Below are 21,585 nucleotides of genomic sequence, written 5' to 3'. Positions count from 1 at the left end.
AAAGGAGCAAAGAGGGGCACCTGCCTGGCTCAATGGGTAGAGCATGTGACCCTTGATCTTGAGATGGTTAAGTTCGTGCCCCATGTTGGGTGTAGAGCATACTTTAAAAAAGAATAAAATAAGGGACGCCTGGGTGGCTCAGTTGATTAAGTGTCCGACTTTTGATTTTGGCTCAGGTCACGATCTCAGAGTTGTGGGATCGAGCCCCGCGTCAGGTTCCATGCTCTTTTGGAGTCTGCTTGTCCCTCTCCTTCTGCTCCCCTCCCCCACACTCATGCGCCCTCTCTCTCTCTCTCAAATAAATAGTCTTTATTTTTTTTAAAGATTTTATTTATTTATTTGACAGAAAGAGACACAACGAGAGAGGGAACCCAAGTGGGGGAGAGGGAGAAACAGGCTTCCCGCTGAGCAGGGAGCCCGATGAGGGGCTTGATCCCAGGACCCTGGGATCATGACCTGAGCAGAAGGCAGACGCTTAACGACTGAACCACCCAGGTGCCCCAATAAATAAAAGTCTTAAAAAAAAAAAGAATAAAATAAAAATAAATTAAAAACAAAAAGCAAAGGTGGAAAACTACACCATCATTCCCAGATTCCCGTACCCTACTGCCCCTGCTCATAAATAAAAGGGAAGAAAGCAACAGAGTGAGTACTAAATAAGGTATTACCCAATTGCCACAGACTAACTTTTCAGGCTAGGGACCTAATGATTTAACCAATATAACAAACAAACAAAAAGCTAAGTCTAAGAAAAATAATCAACAAAAAAAATATTTACCTTTGGAGTCAGCATTTGGGAACAGCCTGTTCCATGGCACCTTATTTTTGTGTGGAAGAGAAAGCAAGTAGTTTCTAGCTTTTAAATTTATTATACAGTTCAGGTCTTCCTGTGATGGGGATCCAAGAATACCTACAACATAAAATAATTAGCTGTTAATTATCCAGACCCAGGTAGACTGACCTTTTGGCTGCAGGGCACAATGGGCCCTGATAATTGTTTTCTCACCATCTCCCCATGCTTATCTTTCTTAAAAGTTTTTACAAGGATCCTTAATATTTGGAATCAAGCAAGATTACAAACTCATAGGTTAAGTTGTTGTCAGAACTACTCTAGTTTCATAAAGTGACTTTTATGTAAACTGTGGCAGGTGAACTGAGTAAATCTAGCCCCTAAAATGTTCGGTAACCTTACCCAGAATGTGGTTCAGCTGGTCGAGATAATGCTTCCCCGGGAAGATGGGCCTGTTGGACAGCATCTCTGCCAGAATGCAGCCTACAGACCAAATATCAATGGACTTGGTATAGCCCTGTAGTGGGAAGGGAGAAAAGACTGAGAATGGTATGTAATGTTACCGGAAACAGTAAGATCCTCCTACAGGACAGGTACATGGCTGACAGGAATTTTACCTTCTCCTTTGGCTCTAAATTCAGAAATAAGAGAAGAGAGTGTGCAGATACACATAATAATTTGGCTTTCTTATAAGTTGTTGGACAACCAAGATTACGTGATTTTATTTCTCTCTTCAAAGTTGATTAGCTTATTAATAAATGAGAATTTCCAAAGTATACTTCATTCCTTTGATTTGAAAGAAAGCATCCTTATAAGCTGAAGCTGGAAAAAGGAAAAAACATTAACAGCCCTTGCTTTAGGACATCTGTGGCCTATTTATTCATTTTGAAAACCTAGAAACCAACTCAAAAAAAGAGGCACTGCTATACTTCCATAATATCTTTATCCATTCTGCAAATCATGTTCAAAAAAGTCAGGCTGAAAACCCATCATCTCTAGCGGAGGGGGACGAGGGGGGTATTGTGTGCTGGTTCCATCATATTTTACCAATCCGTATTTCTTGTTTTCTTTTTCTATTCAATTTTCAGATATAATTTTTCTTTTAAAGGAATTCTGTGAAAAGACTTGGAATAATTATCTAAATCATACAATAGTGTAAAAAAAGATAGCTCTCCAAGGAGTGTAAGTTGAATTTTATGGAAAATGCTAGGTATAGTGATAAATGAACAGAGAAAAAAACTTCAGCCAAATATTAAAGTTTAGAGAAACATAGTGAAAAATCAACACAGAATGAACAGATCTGCAGCTATGATAAACTGGGGTTGAATTTCAAGATAATTATTCCCCAAATTCCTGTAATCCAAAATAGCTTTTGCTTTGAGCCAAAATTAAATAAAGAGGAACATTTAAAACACACAGGGGTGCCTGGGTGGCTCAGTCGTTAAGCGTCTGCCTTCGGCTCAGGTCATGATCACAGGGTCCTGGGATCGAGCCCCGTGTCGGGCTCCCTGCTCCACGGGAGGCCTGCTTCTCCCTCTCCTACTCCCCCTGCTTGTGTTCCCTCTCTCGCTGTGTCTCTCTCTGTCAAATAAATAAAATCTTAATAAATAAATAAATAAATAAATAAATAAAACACACAAAATAATTAAAAGGAACCAGGGCTCCCTGGAGAAATGGCTGCTCCAAGTCTGGGACAGGGAACATATTATGAGGTAAGCCTAGAGTGTCTAGTGCCACAAAGTAAGGAAGTGCTCAACATTAGTGGGGACATGTCACAGCGGCTCCCATTAGAAAACCTGGGACAATTTGAACATCAAATACAGAATGTTAGCTATGGAACTGAAGCCACTGAATAAGATAACCATAAATTAATAAAATGGAGAGAACTAAAACAAAGAAGGAACGACAGAGCTACAAAATCATCAATGGATGGTAAAAGTAGTGATTGAAAGTATGATGAAGAAGATAACTTACACAATCTTAAGGTATTTTCCCACAAATTCCTACTCACCTAATAATAATTATCACCATTACATGGTGAAGAACCAGAGGACACCATTTAACCAAAATATCAACATGAATTTCACCAATGCGGACATAAACTATCTATGCCTCCTGATACAATACACTGAGAACAAAATATTGTTTCTGTGGTACTCATGCCCAGAATACATGACACAAAATTGAGGTGCATTCTACAAAACAGCCACCTGTACCCTTCCAAAGGATCAAGGTCAAGAAAGGCCGAGGAATTATTTCAGATTGAAAGAGACTATAGAAACAACACAATGTGTGAGCCTGGAGTAGGGGGAGAAAAGCTATAAAGATTACTGGGACAATATCCAAAATCCAAATATAAATAATACACTAGATATTGGATCAGTGTTACATTTCCCACCTTTTTTTTTTTCTTTTTAATTTCTCACTTTTGATTAATACACCATGGTCATATTAGGGAATATCCTTCTTCTATGGCAGGGTTTCTCAACCTTGGCACTACTGACATTTTGGGCTGGATAAGCCTTTGCTGTGAGGAACATCCTGTGTGCCGTAGGACGTTTAACATCATCTCTGACCTCTAACTACTTCATGCCAGTAGGTAGCATTCCTCTCCCCGTTGTGACAACCAAATATGTCTCCAAACACTGCCAGATGTCCTCAGGAACATGAGAAACACTGTTCTAAGGAAATACATGCTGAAATGCTTAGGGGTAAAGGGGCACAACTACAATTTACTCTCAGATGATTCAGAGGGAAAAAAATCTACACATGTATACAGAGAGAATGATACAACGAACAAGACAAAGGATAAAGAACTGGTGAGTCTGAATCTGAGGTGAAATTCTAGCCAGCATTTCTCCCAGGTGGTCCAGAGCCCCGGTGGCTTCCCTCTAAGGATCTGAGGGGTGACACTACTTTTGTACTACTAAGGTGTTTTCCTTTTCATTCATTCTCTCACAAGTGCACAAGAGATTTTTCCAGAGGCTATACAACATGTGACGATACTGTACAGGAAATATAACAATATCTAGAAGATCTGCTTAACTCAGTGAACCAGTATTTTCCAAATGCTAAATATTATAAAACCAAGCATCAGTGAATGTAAGGTAGACCAATGGGTTTTAATAAGACTGTACAAAAAGTTCAGTGGCATGGTTTCAGATTCCACAATGAATCTTTCATTTTGTTGAGCTTCACCATAATATTAAAAAGGAATAGTCACAAGTAGCTGAAAAGACTACTAACATACGTATTTCCCAATTACGTATCTATGTGAAGACTCTTCTTCACGGATTTAAACCCAAACAACCTACTGGACAGACTGAGTGCAGAACTAGGCGAGAGTCCAGCAACAGTCTATTAGGCCCCATGAAATTTGAAAAATGAAAACAATGTCGCTCTTCTAACTAAAATGTTTTTGTTGTGGAAAGTAAACATACTTTTTTATAAAAAATACTTATGTTAACAAGCAGTACCTTTATTACTGTTATTTAGATATTAATACTTTTTAAAAATTTCAGTGTTAATTTCCATATAGTAAATACTGATGTTATATATAACCCCACATAAACAATCTTGCTTAGGGTCTTTGATACTTTTTCTTTTTTTTTTAAGATATATTTATTTATCTTAGAGAAAGTCTGTGTGAGCGAACAGGGAGGAGGGGCAGAGGGACAGAGAGAGCCCCAAGCAGACTCCACGTTGAGTGCAGAGCCCGATACGGGGCTTGATCCCACGACCCTCAGGATCATGACCTGAGCTGAAACCAAGAGTCAGATGCTTAACCTACTGAGCCACCCAGGAACCCCTAATCTTTGATACTTTTTTTTTTTTTAGATTTTATTTATTTGACAGAGAGAGACACAGCGAGAGAGGGAACACAAGCAGGGGGCAGTGGGAGAGGGAGAAGCAGGCTTCCCCCCGAGCAGGGAGACCAATGTGGGACTCGATCCCAGGACTCTCGGACCATGACCTGAGCTGAAGGCAGACGCTTAACGACTGAGCCACCCAGGTGCCCCTCTCTGATACTTTTTAAGAGAGTGAAGGAATCTTGGGGCTCAAATATTTGAGAACCACTGCCTTATACTTTTCTTGCAAGCTGAAAATTCTATGAAAATAAAATGTTACAAATACACACACAGCACTCTAGCCAAAATGGGGACAATATGAGTATAAAAATAAAAACATGATAATGGACAGCATATATTTCATGAGTCCATAATAATGTTTTTAAAAACAAAGGTGGGAGGGGTGCCTGGGTGGCGCAGTTAAGTGTCGGACTCCTGGTTTTGGCTCAGGTTGTGATCTTGGGGTCATGAGATTAAGCCCTCCACTGGGCTCCCCACTCCGTGGTGAGTTGGCTTCCTCTCTCCCTCTGCCTGCCCCCCTGCTTGTGCACACTCTCTCTCTAAAATGACTAAATCTTAAAAAAAAAAAAAAAAAAGGTGGGAGACAGGAAGAGAAAGAGAAAAAAAATGGAAAGCTCTTCATATAAGAATGGCAGTGAATTAATGTAGAAAGAATAATACATTTGGAAATCACCATTTTGCAACCCCCAATATAATGATAGAAGCAAGGGGTCATCCAGGGGTAAACCACCAGGGTAAGACTGCTGGGAAACAGAAGCTCCATATACATGAGTTCCAAGAATCCAAGGGGTTCTTGCCAGAAAAGTGTGACCTAAATCTAATCATAAGGAACCAATCTGTACTCTGCAAAGTATTCAATGTCATGAAGAAGACAGGAAGGGCGGGAGGACTATTCTAGAGTGAGCACAATGCATCAAACGTGAATTAGATCATAGACTGAAAATAAAACAGAAACAGCTGTAAAATACTTTTGGGTGGGATAACTGGGATGTCACTAAATTAATGCTGATTGTCTCAGTGTGCTAAGGGTACTATGGCTGTGGGGAAAAAACACCCCTCTGCCTTTAATGAGTATTAGTATGGCCCAAAGGGTCTACAAGTAAAGTCAGTTTATGTTGGTGAAGTGTCAGAAGGTTTGACCAAAGGGAAGAGAGAAGAAGGTAGAGAGGCAGGCAGAGACAGCCAGGGAAGGAGTAGTAGGGTGTTAATAGCTGGTAAACCCAGGGAAGGGGTGTAAGGGTGTTCACTGTACTCTCAATTCTTTATAGGTTTGAAAATGTTCTAAATTAATAAAAAGAAAAAAATGAATATGGTCCTAGAAGTAACATTCTCAGGCTAGAGGTGCTGTAAATAAAACGAATTCGCGCTCAGTTATTACAGTTTACTCTACAAGCAAGAAGTGCTGGGCACCTTGTAGAACACAGAGGCCATCCTGTTTAGTTATTTCCCCCCCAGAGGGTGAAGACAGTGGAGTCATCTCAAGTCGGGATGGAGGCTGCAGGGCCACCAAGGCACCAGGATAAAAAGCACACTGTCAGCTCTCCTTTATAACCGGCAGGCAGAGTGCGCATGCACCGGCGCGCGCGCGCGCACGCACACACACACACACACACACACACACACACGCACGCAAATGCTTCTGGTTTGGAATGGCTGTCACATGGCCAGTCCAAAGAAAGAACCTACTATTTGGGATTATGTGTAATACAGAATTATGAGAATCAACATGGCATTTTCTTCTCTGAAACATCTGTTACACTACATCCTTCTTTATAATGGAATTTATTTTAATGCAATTTTACTTTTATAACTAAACTGAACAAATGTATATCAAGAATAACTAACTGCTTTAAACAAATTCCATCTCCTCACAAAGCAACTTAGTGTTTATCTCAAGCCCTTCTATTTATAAAGGATGGAGGAAGAGAGTGAAGCCCATGGGCTCACTAATTCCCTTAAAGCTTCTTGGGTCGATTTCTGGTTCCTAGATCTGAGACACAAGGCCCAATGCCTACTTCTATTGCTTTTCTTCATGTATCTTAACATTACACTAACAACAGATGGTGTTGAAGAAGGTCATCATAATGCCATGACTCCCAGCTGATCCCTGAGCTGGACCCTGGCAATAGGAAGCTCCTCACCCCCTCCTCTACCCTTGGAATATGTGCTCTGCCCAGCGTTCCCGCAGCAGGAGCCATTTTCAAGGATGTAGCCTTGAAAGAATAGATGTTTTTGAGACCATCTGGGCAGTATATGTGACTGAGCCCAGTTAAGGCTTCTATATAAACTTTTAAGGCTTGGCAGATGAGTACCAAGATTTACTCACCTTGTGGCTGCCCAAGACAAGCCTTGTAATAAGTTCCCTTACGTATTAAGACTGCCACTACCAATCTGGAGTGGTCTGCCTCTTCAGGTTTTCTTTGCCCACCTTGTACTGGGGGTAGTTTGCAAACCAAGAGATGGAATTAAGTTCAAAATCTCCTAATTTTGAGATATTAGATATAGAAGTATGTTGGGTCCATTTACTTTCTTAAATCTGGCACTTCATTCAATACTATTTGCAAATGATATATTAAAAATACTGAATCTCAATCTCCATAGCAGTCCTCAATGATTGTCACCTGGCTCATAAACCTAACAAAGATGTCATACTTCACTTTTTCTTGCTTTTATAAATTTATTCAATCATTTCTTACAACCAAGACACAGATATTGTTAGAAATGTTTGCCTCCCACCTGTATGCACTCTCCACAGCCACTCTGAGATGAAGAGGTGCATATGGAAGCAGGACTACCAAATAATTTTGAAAGAATCCATAGTAATTCCTATTCTTTCCACACCTATGTTTTGTTTTGTTTTTTTTTTAATTTTTTATTGTCACACCTACGTTTTCTTCAAACTATGGTGTAATTTTGCTGAAGAGACATTCTTCACTACCAGATAAATCTGACCTTTATAACAGCGCTGGTCCACCTTCAGAAAAAATATGCACTATCAGATAACCTCTAACAAACCCAGCCTGCACTCAGCTGTGGCAGCAGCAGGTGTAAAAGCTGCCATAGGTAGGACTTCAGGAAAGTTGACCAAGGGCTAGGACACAGACAATTTATTGTGAACAGCGACCAGACAGGCATGTCCCCCCAACTCTACAACAAATCAGCACTACTCCAGCAGAGGTAGAGAGGCCAAATCCCAGGGCCCAGAAGGTTGATGCTGAACTGGAGATTAAGACAGCAGCTTGGTTCTGGCCAGACAGGTGAAGCCTCAACCTAGTAGACACAGGCTTACTGAGAGGGAGGTTTACTGCACCACACATCCAAAGTTCTTTCGCTTCTTGGTTTTCTTTTTATGCAAACCTCTGATCCTTACCTTGGAATTCAACATAATTTCCGGAGCCCTGTACCAACGTGTGGCTACATACTCCGTCAGGAACCCTGTGTGATCATGGTCTGGATCTGCAACACGGGCCAAGCCAAAGTCACAGATCTAAGAGAGAAAAAAATGGGACACCTTAGAGACTCTAATAAAATTAATATCAAAACATCATAAAAATAAAAAATATAATAGCAATAATGATGATGATGAGCAGTTGCTGCCATTACTATGTGGCAGAAGCTTCACTGGGAATTCTATATACTCATTCTTATATAATCCTTACAACAACCTGGAAGGCAGTGATGACCATCCAACATGTTGGAGATGAGAAACAGGCTGGAGGAGTCTGTTAAGAGGCATCCTCATCTTTCATTATCTGCTTATCCCACAGAAATCTTGCCTAGGTCACTTGACAAAAACTGTTCTGGGTAAAAATGAAGTCACCAGAAACTGCCCAGGGTCATTTCTTGGGCCTACTCCTGCTGGCCCCCTGACGATCAACACTGCTAGATCAGCTCCTTGACCTGCACTTGCCTTGTTTCTCAGATTTCACTTCCTGCCATTCTTCCACCTGTTCCACAAATGCAGGTACCTCCAAAGATTCTTCCCACTTCCTTCTCTTCCATGTAGTCAAATCCACTCCCAAAGCCTTACAAGAGGTTTCATATACTGAAGATGAATTTATTTTTTAAGGTTTTATTTATTTAACAGAGACAGAGAGAGCACACAAGCAGGGGCAATAGCAGAGGAAGAGGGAGAAGCAGGCTCTCCACTGAGCAGGGAGCCCGATGCAGGGCTCTATCCCAGGACCCTGGGATCATGACCTGAGCCAAAGGCAGACACCCAACCGACTGAGCCACTCAGGTGCCCCGAAGGTGATTTTTTTTTTTAGGTAAATATCCAGCTTCTAATTTCTCCTGACTCACAAAAGTACCTGCTGGCTATCCAATATTTTGGTGCTACTCCAGACTCCAACACATATAAAATTTAACTATAATATACAGTTGACTCTTGAAGAACATGGGTTTAAACTATGCAAGTCTGCTCACATGTGATTTTTTTTCCAATAAACATATTGGAAAACTTTTTGGAGATTTGCAACAATCTGAAAAAACTCGCAGATGAACTGTGTGGCCTAGAAATACCAAAAAAATTAAATTAGGTATTATTGCAGGAATAGTGTGTAATACATATGACATACAAAATATGTTAATTGACTTGATGTTGTCAGTTGAAGCTCCTGGTCAATAGAAGGCTATTAAACTTGGGGGGAGTCAGTTATATGCAGATTTTTTATTGTGTGTGGGAGGGGCAGGTGTTGGTGCCCCATATCCCTGTGTTGTTCAAGGGTCAACTGTACTTAGACTCATACAATTGGAGGATATTTTAATTCCTTGGCATCTGGAGAACTAACATGAGAAAGAGAGAGACATGTTAATAAAGACAGGCCAGAGTATAGGACAAGGCAGCCTGGAAAACAGACTGTTTTGGAGCCTTACTGCTCTAATTCAGTTAAGAAATGGTAAGAGCCTGGGCTCAGGCCATAAAAATGGAGACAAGAAAAGGACACGCTTAAGAGATATTCATAGGACTTAAATGGACATCAATCTTTGCTTAAATACCCCAGAGTTGGGTGTCTCAACTCAACTTCAGAAAGCTCCCATCCACCTCACAAATGTCTTCCTCTAGCCTTGGACACCGACATCACCATATAGTGCCTCTGATCCCACAGGTCCTGCAACAGATTTCAACTATACCATTCATCAGGAAGAGTTATGTATCTGCGGCTGCACAATTCCCACCAACTTACTGCGTCTTCAAAAGAAGCAAATGTCATATTTGCTTGCTAGTTACTCTATCAGAGGCCATTTTCTATGTGTATTGAGTCGTCTGGTGAGGAAACCCTGGGTCCTGCTCCGTAGCTCTGATGCTAACTCTGGCCACTGTACTCTCCTAACTTTGGTCTATGATAACTTCCACCATAAGCACCACCATCACCTTTCAAAGCTGGCTTGCTTGCTGATGCCATTACACTTCCAATTGTTATGGGCCTGTCAGAGGACCTGGTTGATGTATGGCTATAAGCTTTTATGCGGGATCATAGTAAGTTCTAACTTTGGCCTGGCTGACCTTGAGGCTTTCAATGTACCTGGCACCCTGTTTGTTTCTTTCAAGCCTTTTCTATCAATTCCAGTGACACCAACTGCAGAAGGCTTCCTAGTAATCATGCCCAGGAGGCTCATGCAACACGGTCCTCTTTGGCATGATTTCCAACTCAGAGAAACAACTATTGATGATTTCTTCTTACATCTGGAGGCGAGTCATCTAAGCCATTCGAGCTATCACCTGCCACGTTGCCTTACCACCAATCCATTTTAATTCTGTGGCTTGAACTCTTCAATATATCTGTGACGCATAGTTTCTCTTATTTTTTACGGCTAACACGTCATCTGATTCAAATTCAACCAAAGCTCACCATTCAGTCTGCCCTCTGTTGTATAAATGGACATCTAAAAGCCACATTTTGAATTGTACAGAGAAAAAATACTGCATCTTGTCAGCAGAGCAAAACCATCACAAACCCCAGACCATGGCCAAAGATCCTTCATCGCCCCCGTGCCCGGTGTGACAGAGACTGGATGGGTCCAGACTTGATACACAGCTTTTCATCGGCTAGTTGAATAAAAAAATAAGTCCCAGATAGATTTAGAGAGCCAGATATAAGAAATTCACATATGAGAGAGGCCAGGTATTGAAGCTGATGTTTCCATGCTCCTCTTAGAGTGTGGACAAAGAAATGGAAGCTGTGTTTTAGAGGGGGTGATTAGATTCCTAAATAACTACAAAGACACGGGATAAGTGGAATAACTATGGCAGATTTATTTTCTAAAAAGGGACACATCATTATAACCCCATCCTCCATGCTCTTCTTTTAAGGTCTTTGAACTTGTATCAAGAGGGTAGGATCTATCTTCCCTCCTCTTGAATCTGGGCAAACCTTTAAAACAGCTTGAACTAAGAGAACATAGCAGAATCGATACTATGTGACTTCAGAGGCTACATCATAAAATCAACATGACTTCCACCTGGCTCTCTCTCTACTGGGATACCTGGAACCGTCTGCCCACCTCAGGAGGAAACCGATATGTGGGCTATATGTGGGTGTTCCAGGTGACAGCCAGTATCAACTGCCAGGTACACGAAAGGATTCCAGCCCCTACCTTTGCATCTTCTAGCTGAGATCCAGACATAAGAGCAGAAACCAGTCATCACTGCTACCCCTTGACTAAATTTCTGACCCACAGAAACTATGAGCTAATAAATGATTATTCTTGTTTCAGACCACTACCTTTTCAGGTGATTTTTTACAGAGCAAGAAACAGCTAATACAGTGGTAGTGAACACAGTGCTTGTGGTGGGACAGGCACTCTCTGAGGAGGCCCCACTGAAGTGATACTGAGCCACTGAAAATATGCCAACCACGGAAAGACCTGGGGAAAGCCAGAGCAATGCCCTAAAAAGTCTAGCTAGGCAAATGTGAGGGGCAGAGGTGGCAACTAGACCTGAAACCTCCTAAAACAGCTCTTGAATTGACTGCTTCCACATCTCAACTGCCACGGCCTTAATTGAGATTCAGTTTAGTTTGTCTGGAATTAGGGAGACTAGCTTGGTTACCCACCTGCAAGCTAATTCATCCTCTAAATTCCTGCCTAAATGTTGTTTCTAAAATATAAGTCACCTTTCTGTCTCAAAAATCAGATGCTTAACCAACTGAGCCACCCACGTGCCCCGAAACCCAAATTATTTAAGTGTAACCTTCAAGACTATTCACATGCTGCCACCAAACTACCTTCCCGATCTCCTCTCCCACCATTTTCTCTGCCCACATCTGCTCCTACTGACTCCACACTACACCTGCTTTTATGACCTAACTATGCAATGACCTCTCCACTGAGTGCCCTATCCATGCCATTCCCTTACCCTAAACCCAGCTTGAAAGTTACCCCTTCTGAGAAGTTTCCCAGAAATCAACAACACCTCCACCCAAGAACTGACTGCTCACTTTTCTAAACTCCTCTAATACTTTTTTTTTTTTAAGATTTTATTTATTTGACAGAGAGAGAGAGACAGCGAGAGAGAGAACACAAGCAGGGGGGGTGGGAGAGGGAGAAGCAGGCTTCCTGCGGAGCAGGGAGCCCGATGCGGGGCTCGATCCCAGGACCCTGGGATCATGACCTGAGCCGAAGGCAGACGCTTAACGACTGAGCCACCCCGGCGCCCCTAAACTCCTCTAATACTTTGTTAGACACATATTAAAGTACATCCCACAATCCATGATTGATAGCTGTGCATATGCCTATCTCCCCAGCTAAAAATCAAGTCCCTAGAAAAAGGCAGCACTTGACTGACCTGTTATTTCTAAATGTCACATACATGGTGGACACTTGATGTTTGGTCAATAAATGACTTACTTTATGTGTTTATAGGAAGCACAACAACTGGGGTGGATTAATTGGCACAGACTCTAGTGGTGACCATTTTTCACAATATCTGAATTACTGATAATCTTTTAAAAAATAAAAATCAGGGTACAGAGTTACCAGGGTTAAAATCTTATGTTAAACAACATTAGTAAAATTACACCAAAGTGGCAATATTGAGGAAGAAGGAAAAATTAATAACTGGAATTCCTAGTATTCCTTCACTAGGAAGGACAACATAACCTCTCATGCTGAATGCTGCAATATAGCTATTTCTTTAAGATTAAAACTAAATGTGCAGTTGTTCTTCCTCATCCTCTCCCTGCAGGAAATCCAGTCCAAAAGCCCTTAAGGGGGAGGTCATGTGACATAAGGATCTCTGTGGGGTTGGGAGAACCGCAGTGGCCCACGTGGGTGTGAGGCACCCAAGCGGAGGTAAGAGGGAGCTCCAGATCAGGGCATAGTCTATGTGTGAGATGAAGAGGGAATTCATGTGGGGAGGCAGCAGCAGCCCACCTAGGGTCTGAGAGTCTGAGCAAAGTGAGCAGAGGATCCACGGATTATACTGTATAAACCAATTATTTCATTGGAAGTTGCAAAATGGTGATTTTTCTAGTTTTGTTATTTGTTCTGCATTAACTAGCTGGCTATGTCTCTCTCTGTCAAATAAATAAATAAAATCTAAAAAAAAAAAAAAAAAACCAGACAAAAAACACCACAACATTGAAGGCTAGCCATATTTATATGGCACTGACTAAAAACTATGAAGGCTACAAAATTAAAAAAAACAATATTATAATTCCATACAAAGGAAGGTATGGACAAGTAGCATATGGTACAAGAAACATAAATTGACTTCCAGCAAAGTCAGGTTTCATTTCCTATCTTCCAGAGTCCTTCCCAGGCATAACCCAAACTAATAACACTGTGATCCTAGCACCCTGGGACTCCAGTTGGGATTTCTGTGGGCTCTGTCTAGCAAACATCAAGGACACAGACTGCTAGAGACCTCATTCCCCTGGTAGTTCCACTAGAAATATGCTAGCAGAATCTCCAAATAGGATCTATAATCCTTGTGTTTCTGTGGCCCTGAGAAATAAAATAGGAGTCTACAAGAGAGGCTCCCAGAGGGGTTCTAAGAGGTCAACATCTACTTGTCTCAGGGCTTCAAATAACAAGTGCAAAGCATGTTTATGGAAGTGAGAAAGAAATCTTATTGCTGTTGACCTTGACTAGTACGAAAGTCAAAAGTTAATGGTCTAAAGACATTAATAACAGCTGATATCCCAAGGGCTCAAGAGTAAGAAATACTTTAGTAACAGAAGCCATGGAAAAAGGAAGAAATGACATAACTATCTCCTTGAAAATTCAAAAAACCCTAAATAACAAGAGGTAAGATCACCGGTTACAAACTTTCTAGGCACGGGGGCCTGTGGTACAAGCACCATGGTCACCCCAGGGTACTGAGGATGTGAATGATATACAGTGATTTCAGGGCTTAAGCAAGAAAGACCCTTTTCCGGGGTGCCTGGGTGGCTCAGACGGTTAAGCATCTGCCTTTGGCTCAGGTCATGATCCCAGGGTCCTGGGATCGAGTCCCGCGTCGGGCTCTCTGCTCCTTGGGAGCCTACTTCTCCCTCTGCCTCTCTCTCTCTCTGTCTCTCATGAATAAATAAATAAAATCTTAAAAAAAAAAAAGAAAGACCCTTTTCCTCACTGGTGCTCTCTCAACCCTCATATACGCAACTAAACTGCCACTGTACCCTGACCTACCTTTGGGACATGCTCACCATGACAAATCAGAGACGACATACCATACTCATCTTTACAATGAGATTCTCTCCTGAATATTTATGCCCATGTGAATGAAGCACACCCCATATGTACATTTCAAAATGTGGGTGAATTGTACCGCTGTAAATATCTAAATTATCCTATTGTGTTTCTGGATCTCTGTGTTATTCTGGGTTTTGAAAACAATACATGGATTGTGCAGATGGCCAACAACAGATCTATCAACGTGGGTGTAAATTTTGGTGAGCATGAATAATATGGCCCTAGGTAAAGACAAGCTCACAAAGAGTGAACAGACAACAAAGTAGTCTGGTTCTGTTTGTTTTCTTCTTTTTTTTTTTTTTTTTTTTAAAGATTTTATTTATTTATTTGACAGAGAGAGAGAGACACAGCGAGAGGGGGAACACAAGCAGGGGGAGTGGCAGAGGGAGAAGCAGTCTCCCCGATGAGCAAGGAGCCCGATGTGGGACTCGATCCCAGGACCCCGGGATCATGACCTGAGCCGAAGGCAGACGCCCAACGACTGAGCCACCCAGGCGCCCCTGTTTGTTTTCTTCTTAAGGATGAGCATTTTCAAACAAAAGTTAGGAGTCAACTTTTCCCAGAAATATTACATACTGAAAATACTGATTGAGAATGTTTCTCCAAAAACAAACAAAAGCAATCTATCGTAACAGAGTTGTGCTAAGAAATAGAAAGAAAAAAGAACTAGGAGACATAAAAATACTGTAATTTTTCAAGAAAATCACTAAGAGCCAACGAAGTGTGGCCATTCCTACAAGCAGCTTCATTCCTTTTGTGCCCACCTGGCTTTTAGGTGCAGATCCATGGGAAAGGATCTGGTTACACCCCATGAAAGACATGAATCTAACTTTGTAGGATCCCAAGAGGTGACAGAGTCCAACCCAACTGTATCTAATGTAGGAAGCTACCCTTTATCACATCTCACAGAACGCTGGTCACCCTGTTTCAGACACTCAGTGATAGTGAATAAGCTGACCGACCACCTGGTAATAGAACCCATTGCCTTTTTTTAGACAGTTCCAGAAGGTTCTCCAAGATCTACCTCCAACCAACAGCTCCAGCTTAGCATCAATGACTTCCTATTACTCATCCAAAGCTGCAGCCACACAAAGCAGGCCTCAGTGTTTATGCACTAATCCCTTAACTTACTTCCCTTTCTGTTGTTCCTTTTGCCTACTATGATACTCTTTGCCCAACACAGCCACTCCCTTACTGAAAGCCTGCCCATCTCTAAAGGACCAGCATGGACACCACCTGCTTCCTGATGCCTCTCAAAGCCAGAACTAACCCACCTCTCTCCTTTACATTTGTACACTATTCTTTTCAGTATCTCAGTTACAGCAGATATTATTACAATCATCTATCGTTTATCAGACTTCTGACCTATCAATTTTCAGATTGCAGGGGCAGACATTCCTCCTTCTCCCTTGCCAGGTATTCCCTAAGGGCTTCTCACAGGAATGTCTGTTAAACTGAAGTCCAAGAAATGATCATTGCTATACATCTAAATGCACTTTTTAAATAGCTTTGAGATATAATTCGCATACCATATAATTCACCCACTTAAGGTATACAATTCAATGGTTTTGATATTATACTCACAGGGTACACAACCGTTACCACCATCTAATTTTAGAATATTTTTGTAACCACAGAAGAAATCTTATACCTATTAGCAGTCTCCCCATTCCTCCCCAATCCCAGCTGCCTAGGATTTTATTTTATTTTATCTACTTTCTGTGCTACAGATTTATCTATTCTGGACATTTCATGTAAATAGAACCACGTAATATGTGGTCTTTTATGACTGACTTCTTTCACTTACATAATAATTTTCTAAAATTCATCCACATTGTAGCATGTATCAGTATTCCATTCCTTTTTATTCCATCGTATGGATCTACCATATGTTATTTATTCATCATCAAATGGGCATTCAAATTGTTTCCACTTTTGGACTATTATGTTTACTTGTATGCTAGTTTTTGTGTGGACATATTTTCATTTTACTTAGGTATACACCTAGGAGTGAAATCCTCACCAACACTTACCTGACTTTTTGATTATCGCCATCCTAGTATGTATAAATTGGTATCTCATTGTGGTTTTGATTTGCATTACCCGACTGACTTATGATACCAAACATTTTTCACGTACTTACTGGCCATTTGCATAACTTTTTTAGAAAAATGTCCATTCAGAACCTTTGCCGAATATTTTTTTTTTTTTTAAAGATTTTATTTATTTATTTGACAGAGACATAGCGAGAGAGGGAACACAAGCAGGGGGAGTAGGAGAGGGAGAAGCAGGTTTCCCCATGGAGCAGGGAGCCCGATGTGGGGCTCGATCCCAGGGTCCTGGGATCACGACCTGAGCCGAAGGCAGACGCCCAACGACTGAGCCACCCAGGCGCCCCGATCCTTTGCCGAATATTAAACTGGTCTATTTATCTTTTATTATTGAGTTACAAGAGTTTTTCATATATTCTAGATATAAGTCTCTTATCAGATAACTGATTTATAAATATTTTCTCTCATTTTGTGGGTTGTCTTTTCACTTGATGGTTTGCTCTGTAACACAGGTTTCTAATCTAGATGAAATCCAATTTTTTTCCCCTTTTGTTGCTTGTGCTTTTGGTGTCATGTCTAATAGGATCTGCCTAATGCAAGACTGCGAAGACTCACTCCTAGGTTTTCCAAGCCTATTCTAGTTTAGCTCTTCAATTTAGGTCTTTAGGGGCACCTGGGTGCTCAGTTGGTTAAGCAGCGTCCAACTTTGGCTCAGCGTCCTGGGATTGGCTGGCAACTGGCTCCACACTCAGCAGGGAGTCCGCTCGTCCCTCTCCCTCCCCTTCTGCCCCTACCCTGGCTTGTACACACGCATATGCGCACATGTGCTTGCTCAAATTAAAAAAAATTTTTAAGCTTTTATTTATATATATATTTGACAGAGAGAGAGAGAGAGCACAAGAGAGCACAAGCAAGGGGAGTGGCAGAGGGAGAGGGAGAAGCAGGCTCCCCACTGAGCAGGGAGCCTGATGATGCTGGGCTCAATCCCAGGACCTGGGATCATGACCTGAGCCAAAGGCAGACGCTTAACCGACTGAACCACCCAGGCGCGCCTCAAAATAAAATCTTAAAAAGAAATTTTTAGGTCTTTGATCTGTTTTGTGTTAATTTTTATACATGGTATGAGCATATATCCAGTTGTCCCAGCACTTCAATCATTTGTTGAAAAGAATGATCTTGGCCCTCTCACCAAAAATCAGTTATCATAAACATACAGGTTTAATTATTAACTCCCAATTTTATTTCATTGATCTATATGCCCCACTCTTATACCAATATCAGTGTCTTGATTACTATAGTTTTGTAGTAAGTTTTGAAATCAAGAAGTGTAATAAGTCCTCCAATTTTGTTCTTTCATAAGATGATTTTGGCTATTTTGGGTCTCTTGAATTTCCATATGCATTTCAGGACCAGCCTGTCCATATCTGCAAAAAAGCCACCTAGAGCTTTGTCAGGTATCACACTTACTGTGTAGATCAATTTGGGGGAGCTCTGCCTTCGAAACAGTATCAAGTCTTTCAATCCAGACATTGGATATCTTTCCATTTATCTAGGTCTCCTTGCATTTTTATTAGATGAATCCACATCCCTTCATATCTAATCCATCCTTAGATTTCCCTCCTTGCTTAGCTCTGCTACTATTAAAATAGAAATATATGTATGCAAATGCTGCCCATTTTTAAGAGAACTCTGAGGACTGTAAGGATCTAGGGTTCTCCTATTTATTGGGAATGTCTTAGGTACTAAAGTCATTAAGGTTAAGTTTTCTGCTGTTTTCTGAGCGTTCTTTGTATAAAATTTATTGAAGAAAAAAGTTACCAATGAAATGGATGATTTTTTTAACTTACACATAATGCACATGATCCTGCTTTTATATATGTAAGCATAAATGTACACATATATGTAAGAGAATAGCAAGAACTTTGGAAGGAAATATACCAGTATGTTATAGTGGTTACCTCTGGAGAGGAAGGAACAATTGGATGGAGAAGAAGAGGACTAGCACTTCCTACTTGCATAGGGGAGGGCATAAAAATGTCTTCATGTATTCCTGGTATGATTTTAAATATGAGTAACAATATAAATATGCTCCAGTGAAAGTTTTTTCCAACATATATCACCCTAGGGGAGTAAGTAACCTGGCAGACCTTGAGATCGCAGGTGGTGTTGAGCAGCAGGTTGGAAGGTTTGAGGTCACGGTGCAGTACATTAGCTGAATGGATATATTTTAACCCTCTGAGGATCTGGTAAAGAAAATAGCAGATATGGTCGTTGCTGAGGTGTTGCGTCTTCAAGAGCTTGTAGAGATCTGTTTCCATGAGGTCCTGTACTATATATCTGTTTAGACAGGTTAAGGTAACATAACAAATATCTGGTTACACTTAGCAAAGTACACTGAAATCAAAATGAACCCTCTCCCCAAACGGTCTGTTATTATATCATGAGGAGTGCAAGGAAAATGAGAAACTGATGAAAAATTAGTATACGTCTATGGAAGGAATCTAAAATAGTTAACCCCTTCTTTTTTTTTTTTAAGATTTTATTTATTTGAGAGAGAGAGACACAGCGAGAGAGGGAACACAAGCGGGGGGAGTGGGAGAGGGAGAAGTAGGCTTCCCATGCAGCAGGGAGCCCGATGCGGGGCTCGATCCCAGGACCCTGGGATCATGACCTGAGCCAAAGGCAGACGCTTAAGGACTGAGCCACCCAGGCGCCCCTAGTTAACCCCTTCTTAGGTCCTATGAAACAACAGGCACTAATATCTACCTGATGTGACCAATAACAGGCCTAGACTGAGATGAGACATGCTGTTATGGAAATACTGGCTAATCTTTAAGTCTCAACCTCCTAGTCCACCATCAACAAATCCTCTCCAAGGATTACTGCAAAGGGCTTTTAAAACCTTTGGAAATACAGCCCTAGAACACATCCCTACTAAATTCAGCCTTCTATGTGCTTGACTCTTCAATTAAGGCCCAATACTCTAAATAAATGAGAGTATTGGGAAGTCATGCTAAGAGGCTCATGCTGGTTTTGCTCTTCTTGCTTTCTTTCTTAGATCCATGTATCTAAGCCACCTAGAATTTTATCTGTGGCTGACTTCCTTCTTACAGAAATTAAATTCTGTAACTCTTTAGCTTTAACATCACCAGATTATTTCATTAACAGTGTTTTTGCATTTCTCTTATTCATTTCTGTGTAAATATTATTGTATGTCCCCTATAGATTCATGCTAGATGAGACACAGTATGGGATTCAGAGGAAAGAGAAATTGAAAACTTGTCATCTTGAAAGAGACTTATTTCCCTAGTAAAAGGTAAAGGAGGACAACAAGTGGTAGCAGCAGGAGGCATTTCACTTAAAATAACACTACAACTTGATAACAGGGCTGTTTAAAAATGGAAAGGGCTGCCTAGAGACAGTGAGCTGCCTATCCCTAGAGGGGCAGAATGCAAACTGGGAAAACTGGTAGGAATGCTGTACTAGCCCGAATAGTAACTTTTCTCTGGCAGACCCTCTTCAGTATACTTAATGCTTCTATCTATCAAATGCAGTCTTTAATCAGGCAGCATCCTCTGGATCTGCTTAGTCCAGATTTCTAAATGTTGCTGATAGTTAATAACATAATTTCAGAGCTGAGTCAGCTTTAAAGATGATGAAGGCTAGGCTAGTACCTTAATTCTAAAGATGAGAAAACAGACCTAGAGGTGAATGACATTGTCTAAGATCAGGATAGTCTGGATTTGACCAGGTGATATCCAGGGCACCCTCTTTCTTAGTCTACTGTTCATTCCTTCTCTTTTTACCATAACAAACCATACCTTGAATGGAAAAAACATGACTAGAAATGGTGTTAAGATTTTCCATAACTACACTTAAACAAAATCTTTACCGAAACGGACAGAGAAAATACTAGATTTGCTAAAAGACACTAAGAATAGTTACTGACAACTGAAAAAATGAATCAAAGAAAAAAATTATACAAGTCTTCTAGTAAATAGCAAGCAGATTATAATTTTCCCTTTAATGTGCTTTATATACTTTTCCTTTACTCTGATAAATCCAGGTATTTCAAGTTACAGTTCCTAAACAAAGTGACCAATCAGTGGAGTCAGCTGTCTGAAAAGGATACACATCTTTCATTTGCTCGATGGTTGGTGCTCGAATAATATCATTGATTCCAATGATGTTCTCATGTCTGAAGCGCAGTAAGATTTTTATCTCCCTCAGGGTTCTCTGGCAGTAGGTCTGGTGTTCAAAAGGACTGATTTTCTTGATAGCTACTCGAACTTTGTTGACATTATCATAAGCAGAGCTAAAAAAAAAAATGGGGGAAGAGAGAGATGGCATTTAGAATAGTTTGGGAACATCTTGGCAGAAAGAATAAAAATCGGTAAAGTATTAAATGTTTAGCACTCTGGGTAAATACTTGTCTCATACACATGAAGGCAGCACGTATATTACCCACAAAAAAGACTCAAGGCAGGAAGGATGCAGCTGGCGCAATGCAGCACATACTGAATCTCAAACTTAAGAGGGCCCAGCCCTGGTAAATGTGTGGATGCCCACTGTCACAAGCCCAGGAACATGGTTTTATGTCACACACACATGCACAAAACATTTTCCCAGTTTTTAACAGCAACTGCATTTTGGTGAGAATAATCATTTCTGTCTCCAAAACAACTTCCTATTGTTGTATCAGATTCCTCTGACTCAGCAGAAACATTCAAATGACCATCAACCACATCTTTAGCCCTAACAAAAATGGACCCAAGAGGACGCCTTGATTGCTTGCATCTTTGTCTTATTTGCAAAATGACATGACTCTTTCTTTCTTCTTTTTTTCTTTTTTAACTGTTTCAAGTAATCAATTTATGTAGGCTCATATAGTTCCAGGACTGACCTTCATGTAAATAAGCAAATTATTCTTGGTGAAGAAAAATGACGGTTCTATATGTATTAAAGTGGTTTTTAACCATAAAACACAAAAGCCATAAGGAAAAAAAAAAATCACATTTTAAGATGGTATTGATAAATACCACATGGTTTTGAAATTTATTATAACACATTAAAAAAAAACTTTGCTCTTCAAAGCTCTTCATATACATAATTACATTTTGTCTTCACAATACCTTCAAAAGTAGAGGACAGCAATGTTTTCATGTACACTGTCCAGGTAAGA

General features: G+C 40.7%; 1 protein-coding gene across 1 annotated transcript in view; it reads right to left on the bottom strand.

Moving 5' to 3' along the window:
- Window positions 1-21,585, bottom strand: part of MAPK1 (mitogen-activated protein kinase 1) — a 110,735-nt gene that overhangs the window by 24,339 nt on the left and 64,811 nt on the right. Inside the window, exons 2-6 of the mRNA XM_032397649.1 lie at window positions 20,536-20,718; window positions 18,551-18,740; window positions 8,030-8,146; window positions 1,193-1,307; window positions 779-910 (exon numbers count right to left, since the gene is read on the bottom strand). Of these exons, the coding sequence (XP_032253540.1) occupies window positions 779-910; window positions 1,193-1,307; window positions 8,030-8,146; window positions 18,551-18,740; window positions 20,536-20,718 (737 nt within the window). The remainder of the gene's footprint in view (window positions 1-778; window positions 911-1,192; window positions 1,308-8,029; window positions 8,147-18,550; window positions 18,741-20,535; window positions 20,719-21,585) is intronic.

This window comes from Phoca vitulina, unplaced genomic scaffold, assembly GCF_004348235.1.
Source record: "Phoca vitulina isolate PV1807 unplaced genomic scaffold, GSC_HSeal_1.0 scaffold100, whole genome shotgun sequence".
NCBI lineage: Eukaryota > Metazoa > Chordata > Mammalia > Carnivora > Phocidae > Phoca > Phoca vitulina.
Note: the sequence above shows the minus strand (reverse complement) of the source record. Positions and strands in the feature narration are given on the sequence as shown.